The following is a 7,923-nucleotide window of genomic DNA, read 5'->3' on the forward strand; positions in this document are numbered from 1 at the left end:
ATGCATAATATAATGAAACTGCGAGTGCTTATGTGTTACGTGATCATAAGTCCTTCCGTGTCATTTTCAAACTTTCAAAAACACCTTTTTTGCGCCGTTATATTGGCCATTTCAAACCTCGGTCTTTCGCCGACCGTTGCATTTCAAACAACACGCCTTTCTAGGCCGTCGTAATGACGATTTTCAAACCCGGTTTTCTACAACCGTTACAACACGCCTTTCTAGGTCGTCGTAATGACGATTTTCGAATCCGGTTTTCTATAACCATTTCAACACGCCTTTCTAGGCCGTCGTAATGACGATTTTCAAACCCGGATTTCTACAACCGTTACAACACGCCTTTCTAGGTCGTCTTAATGACGATTTTGTGACCCAGTTTTCTATAACCATTTTAACACGCCTTTCTACGCCGTCGTAATGACAATTTTCAAACCCGGTTAACTATAACCATTCCAACACACCTTTCTAGGCCGTCGTAATGACGATTTTCAAACTCGGTTTTTACAACCATTTCAAAACACCTTTTTACGCCGTTATAATCGCCGCGTCAAGACACGGATTTTAACCCGTCTCGCGCCGACAATGGCTCTTTCAAACCATTTTCGAGATCCCGAGGACCATACACCGTCCCCGAGACCTTTCCAAACATTTCAAAACTCGATTTTCAAAACATACAATTTGGAATTTCAAAAACCGTCTTTGGAAACAATACATTGTTTTCCGAGCCGACTCAAACTCAAACCATCTTTTGAAAACAAACTTAAGACAACCCTTCAACTGATCGACTCTCGGAGATCCATATTCTTCGGAAGCTATCCATAAAGCGACAAATGAATCTTTTTGAAAATCTCTATTTTCGAAAACTTCAGTCCACCATTCCAATTCCGCCTCGTGTCTATCGAGTAAGAGCAAAACGTACTTATGGGTCGTTAATTATGAGTCGTCTCACCACGAGACTCGTCCAACGGCGTCACGCCACTACGTTGGATGCGAGTCAAAGTCCGGTCAACACCGTCACGTTATAAATCGAGTCAGCACCGAGGTACCACACACGGTCATCCTTGTCTTGTTGAGTCCGATCTTTGTTTCATCCTTTGTGTTTTCTGCGTTCAGCCTTTGAACCGTGTCGGATTAAGATGTAATGTGGGCCGTTTTTCTGCCTCAGAACCATGGCCCCGTCTTCAGCTTCGTCCAACAACAATGACAACAGAGATGTTACGACTGCTCAGCTAGCCAGCCTACTCACTACTCTTAAGGTCACCCTGGACCGTGTCGAGACCAGTATCGAAACCCTGGAAAATAAGGAAACTGGAGAACACAACACTCCGCCCTTAACTGAAACTGAGAAAAGGCTCAAACTCCTGGAAGAACAACTCCTAGCCCGGGGTAACAACATCCACCTCGAGAACAATCGAAGATTTGAACCCGTTGGGGATCAACTACCCGACAACTTTACCTTGACTGATGTGCACAAATTCAAGGGAGTGGAGGACCCACTCAATCACATCCGAGCCATCAAAGACTACATGGCCATAAAAGGGGTCAAACAAAAACCTCACTACCTGGGATCTTTCCATCATCCCTGGAACCGATCCCTCGCCAATGGTACTACTCCCTTGACACGAAGAACCTCACTACCTGGGATGAGGTCGCAGTTGAATTTGCCAAGCAATATTCCGATAATGTCGAGATTCAGGCCAACACCCGTACTCTGGAGGTCCTCACTCAAAATGATAAGGAGGGATTCACGGAATTCCTAACCCGTTGGCGGAGAGTAAGCACTCAATTGGTCAGCAAGCCAAGCGAGTCAACTTTGGTGGAGAAATTTGTCAATAATCTCCGCCCGGTATATGCCAACTTACTGAGATACCAAAACATCAAGACATTCCAGGATCTACAAATCCTTGGGACCCGCATCGAGGACGACCTCCGAAAAGGTGTCCTAGCCAAAACCACCGGTAGAGGCTACCAGGGATCCACATCAACCGGATCTCGCCCTTATGGTCAGACAAACAAAATTGACGAGGTTAACCTCCTCGAGCCAACCGCGAAAACAGCTGAGCGCCCTTAAAGAGTGTTCGCCAACATAGGGTCAACTTATGCAAGCGCCTTAAAACGACTTATGGACCAAGGGAAGTTGCAACCGATCGGACCCACTCCGAATCCATCTGATGCCAAGAAGTCCCGTTTCTGGAACCCCAATGCCTACTGCCAATTCCACCAAGGGAAAGGTCATGACACAGAAACATGTTTCAAGCTCAAGCACGTCATTCAGGACATGATCGAGAAAGGGGAATTGCCTTTACTCCCACCAACTAAACCAAATAACAAGACAAACTGTTTTAGCAGGATTTCCCCTGAAAGGATCCGGTTTATTTATTAAGTGATCAGGGTATCTAGTTCTGTGAATTAGAAGTAAAAATATAAATGGATAATAGTAGAGAATATAATATAGATTGTGTTATTATGTTTCTAATATAGGCTAAATAGAAACAATGCGTATAAACTCAAATACTAGAGAGAAGACAGAGATTAATTTGCCAAATATATTGATTAATTCGTAAAAACTAGATCCCCTTTACAATTTTTTTCTAATGCTATTTATATTCTTCAAATCATAACGTTGGATGCTGCCCAACGTTTTTCTTGGCCGTTGGCAGCTACTTGCTGAAAAATAGCACACACTTCCTATTAATTTTCTTGAGTTAGTCTTCCTCAACAAACATTGGCTTATTCCCTTTTACACGATCTGATATGTGGGAATAAGATGCTTTTGGAATTGGACTTGGTCTTCCATGAAAGTAGGACATGAGCATTTCTCTCTATGTAACTGTTACATTGTCTGACAATTCAATACAGCCTACCTAAGAGTTCTGCCAGGCTGTTCTATGCTTTCCTTTCTTGCCAGCAGATCTTTCTTCCAAGGTTTAATAGATTACTTGCCCTGGAATATGCTTCACCTGTCAAACAGTAATTAGATTCGTCCGGACCTTGGTTGCCCCACTCAGCCTAATTATGCCAGGCTAGACTAAGGTCGGTCCAGGCTAATTTGGGCTCAACAATTGCCCCTTGACATTTTATCCATGCTGGATCCGGCCAGGGGTGAGATGTCAATTTAACGGGCTAAAAAAACAAAAAGAATCATGGTTATTTGATGACTCTTAGACTTCTTGTTACCGTTAAACACGGCAACGACTAGCTCAATGATGTCATGCTGACAGTTTTGCATTTTTTAGGGTTTTTAAACCGTTGAACCACACTTCCCTTCCTATAAATACGCGGTTGAGGATGAATTCAACAGTTACTAAAATTCTTCCTTCTTGTTTGCTATATTCTCTCTAAAGATTCTTCTCAATTCCTTAGAAATAAACCCTAATTTATTTCCTGAAATTCTTCATAGAACTTCTCCCAACTTTCATAAAAACGTTCACTTAAGAATTTTGAAGAATATGGGAGCCAAAAAATGTCCTGCTTCTCAAAAGGCTACAACCAATCCTGATCTGACAGAAGCCCATGAAAAGGAGGTAGTTGAAATTGATCCTCCTGCCCGTGTAATATATTTTAGGTACCAAGATTTTATTTTTACTGCTCTTCGATCACTTGAGTCTTCTTTTTCTGAGGAGAACCTGCTGAAAACAAATTATGAAGGGATTTTAAGAGAGAAAAAATTGATCCCTGATTCAGCTGAAGTCTGGATCCCTAAGTCTTGTCCTGTCAGGGCCAACTGGACGTCACCAGGCTGGTTTTGTATCTATGAATGAGCCTTCAAGGCTGGTTGTAAGTTGCCCTTCACTCCTTTAATGATTGATACCATTCGGGCCATGAAAGTATCTCCTTTCCAGATTATGCCAATGGTTTGGAAACTGGTTTATTCTATTGAGAATTTATGTGCCAAGCATAATCTCATATACACTGTCAATGATATCAAGGCAGTGTATCATCTGAAAAATCATTCTACTGGTCGTTTTAATTTACTGATTAGGTCTAAGATGTCTCAGCTGATCACCAACCTAGATTCGGGTGATGATAAAGGCTGGGCGAAAACTTATCTGTTTGTCCAGACCGAGAGCCTGGGGTCTGGCCTGGACTATTTAAGATATCCTGCCTTGGAGAGTGGTAAGTTTCCTGTTTTTCTTGATTTATACATATTTTATTTTGCGTATATTTGAAGTATGTAAATTTTACCTGAGTGTTTTGGGGATGTCTGCAGCTCCCGATTGGAATTTCGATCCTCTTGATGAGGAGTCTACTGCGAGGATAGAGGCTTTCCTGGTTCTTCTTGAGGAAGAGAGAACTTGGCCTGGCAGTTTGGGTAGGGATTTGCCGCCCCGGTACAAGAGGCCTAAGCTAAGTGTTATTAAGGCGCCTAAAGGCAAGCTTACCTCTTCTGCTCTTTCATGTAAGTCTTCTTTGTTCTCTTATCTTAATGATTTTCTTTCTCCTGTTCGTCTCCTGCAATTTATACGTGTTTCTTTTGTTTATTTAGTATATAGATCTTCTGCTAGGCTGGCTAGCTTTAGCGCTGCTGATTTGAAGGCTGGGGTTGCCAAAATTTCTGAGCAGTCTAGGAGTCAGGAGGTTACTGGTAGTGGGAGTGATAACACTCTCAATATTCTAGTCTCTGATGCTCAGGTTCAAAGAGAGCCACCTCAGCTTATGTCTCCTGAAGTCGTTCAGGCGGCCAAAAGGAGAAAAGAGGCTGTTGTTACTGAAGGGGCGGAGGAAGAGGGAGAGCCTATTCAGGCCCAGCCAATTAGGCGCATCAGGGGAGTGCCTGCCCATTTTGGCGATATGGAAGCTGCTCGGGCACAGATAAATGATTTTTCTGCCAATATTGGTAGCCAGCTGTTATTTGGTGATGTTGTTGAGTCTTCTACCAAGGTTGTGGCTCTCCTGTCCTCTCTTATAGCGAATGCTGCTGCCGTTGCCTCCCAAGCCAAAGAGGTTGGTTATAATTGTGTTTTCCTTGTATTGATTTTTGTTTTGGAATTGGTTAATAAGTTTTCCTTTCTTCTTTTCAGGGCTTAGATGTTGGTTTGATCAGTGCTTGCCAGCTGAGGGATGCCCGGGCCAAGATTAACAGCTTGGAGGAGAGGTTGGATAGGGTTAACCATGAGTTGCATTTGTCTAGGGGTAACGAATCAGTACTTTAATCCCAGCTTGAGTCAGCTAGGGAAGCGTCTAGGGCTGCTCAGGCTTGTGAGGTGACAGCCAAAAATGCCGATAAGGTGGTCAAGAAAGAGCTTGAAGCTGTGAGACGGGAACTGGTTGCTGAAAAACAGGCTATGCAGGATGAGTTGATGAAAAATGAAGAGCTTGGTGTTGAAAAGGAGCTGATTGAGGCCCGGCTTGCTGATGCTGCCCAATATTTTTTTGGCAAAGGTCGGGTTGATGCCATGAGGGATCCTGAGTTTGACAGGGCTAGGTGGGATCCGGATCGGGACGAGACAGCTCTAGATGCCAAATATCCTGACTTGGCCAATTTCGGGCAGGAGGAAGAAGTGGATTCGCCTCCTTCCAAGGAGAAGTCTGCTGATCAGGAAATGGTGGAGGGATGTGGGTCAGTTTCTGACTCGAAACCGGTATAGATCTTTTGTTTTTGATTTGGCCCATCCAGGGGGGATGTCCCTGGACTGAATGTTTATTATTTTTAATGTAGGTTGGTAAGTAGATCCCATCCAGGGGGGAAGTCCCTGGGTTGAATATTTTGGTGGTTGGTTTTGAATAATATTTTGGTGGTTGGTTTTGAATAATTAATGTTTTTGCTTTTTGTTGTTTGTGTTTTTTGAGATGTGTTTGGGTGAGGTCATAATTTTTGTAGTGTTTGTATTTATACTGGATCAGGTCGGGTTCTTTGCGCTGGATCTGGGCATGCTTTTGTGTTGGATCTGGCCAGGCTTTTGTGCTGGATATGGCCAGGCTTATATGTTATGGGTCGGATATTTGCCTGTCTGGAGGGCTTACAACCCATGCATGTCTGGAGGGCTTATTACCCATTTATGACAAGTGAATAAGGGAGAGTATCCCCTAGCCTGTTTATTCGGACTGAGCTCAGTATTTTTAAAGCCTGTTTTGAGAATTTCGCAACTGAAAGTTGGATAATTTTTACATATATGTAGTGTGTATGTTAGTGGAGTGGCCCTTAATCTTGAAAATTTGTTTAAGTAGAGTGTGAACTAAATGAATGCACTGTGTAAGTAAACAAGTATTCAAGATTCAGTTTGATAAAAGCTAAAGAATAAAAGAAGAGAATTTCATATTAACAAATAATCAGGCGTATAGCAAGAAGAAACATGTAGGATATATTTATTCATGTAACAGCAAGTATCATACACGTAGTTGCATATCAGGCCAGACAAAAAAGGTAAAGTAAAGATTTTTACCTGGGCTTAAGAGTGCATTCTATATGTGAAATAGTTTTAAGTGTGCAACATTCCAGGCTCTGGGAATCATCTCGCCATCCAGGGTCTGTAGCCTGTAGGCGCCCTGACCGACGATTGAGTCGATCAGTTAGGGACCTTCCCAGGTTGGAGCCAGTTTGCCTGCACTTTTCTCTTTAGTATTAGGGAAAAATCTTCTGAGAACAAAGTCTCCTATTCCGAATACTCTGGCCTTAACACTCTTATTGTAACTTTTGGCCACTATTTGCTGGTAGGCTGCCAATCTGATATTGGCTGCATCTCTTAACTCTTCTGTTAAGTCCAGACTGTCCTCCATCAGGGGAGCGTTGTCTGCTACTGTGTTTAGGCTACATATGGCTGATGGAATATCAATTTCTGCTGGGATCTCTGCTTCACACCCATAGACCAGGGAGTACGGGGTTTGGCCTGTGGCTGTTTTAGGCATAGTTCGGTTAGCCCAGAGGACCAAGGGGAGTTCTTCAGCCCATCTGCCTTTTCTTTTTTTAGCTTTTTCTTCAGGCAACTAATCATTACTTTGTTACTTGATTCCGCCTGACCGTTGGCTTTTGGGTAGCCTGGTGTGGATGTTATCAGGTTGATATTCCATTGTGCGCAGAAAGCTGCTGTTCTTTTTCCCACGAATTGCGTGCCATTGTCACAAACTATTTCTGAAGGTATCCCATATCTACATATGATGTTGCGTTTGATGAATGATATGGCATCCTTTTCTTTGACTTGCCTATATGATTCCGCTTCTATCCATTTGGAAAAGTAGTCAGTCATTGCTAACATGAAGACTTTCTGTCCAGGTGCTTGAGGTAATTTGCCTACTATGTCCATACCCCATTTCATGAACGGCCAGGGGGCAGAGATTGAATGTAGTTCTTCGGATGGCTGATGGATGTATGGTCCATGAATTTGACAGCCTTTGCAATTCCAGGCAGTCGACCCTCAGTGTAGGCCAAAAGTAGCCTGTCCTGAGTACCTTGCTTGCTAGACTTCTGCCACCTTTATGATTGCCATAGTGTCCTTCATGGATTTCTGATAGTATCTGTTCAGCTTCTTGTGGTTCCAGGCATCTGAGGTACGGTTCAGCCTGTGATCTCTTGAAAAGCACATTATTAATAATGGTGAATGAAGCAGCTTTGATTTTAAGGGCTTTAGCATCCTGTTTGTTTAGGGGTAAACTTCCCTGCTGGAGCCAATCGTAATAAGGTTTTGTCCATGAATTAGCAACATATATTGGAAAGGTTTCATCTTGTTTATTTATTGCAGGTTCCAATAAATGTATAATGGGGATCTTATCAAAATCAGGGGGACTGAAATTAGATCCTAAGCCGGCTAGGGCGTCGGCCTGGGTATTCAAGTCCCTGGGTATTTGATCAATATTAAAATTGCGAAATTTACATTTTAAATTTTGCACAACTTCTAGGTAGAGCATCATTTTTGAGTCTTTTGCAGTATAAACTCCATTTACTTGATTTGAAATGAGGAGGGAATTAGTACGTACCTTTAGATTTTG

At 42.8% G+C, this 7,923-nt stretch overlaps 1 protein-coding gene across 1 annotated transcript; it reads right to left on the reverse strand.

The window, feature by feature from the left end:
* Positions 1–6,510: 6,510 nt before the first annotated feature.
* LOC141651517 (uncharacterized) lies at positions 6,511–6,846 on the reverse strand. The gene has a single exon (XM_074459225.1). It carries the CDS (start codon positions 6,844–6,846, stop codon positions 6,511–6,513), a length of 336 nt encoding a protein of 111 aa, XP_074315326.1.
* Positions 6,847–7,923: the final 1,077 nt, after the last annotated feature.

This window comes from Silene latifolia, chromosome 4, assembly GCF_048544455.1.
Source record: "Silene latifolia isolate original U9 population chromosome 4, ASM4854445v1, whole genome shotgun sequence".
NCBI classification, from domain to species: Eukaryota; Viridiplantae; Streptophyta; class Magnoliopsida; order Caryophyllales; family Caryophyllaceae; genus Silene; species Silene latifolia.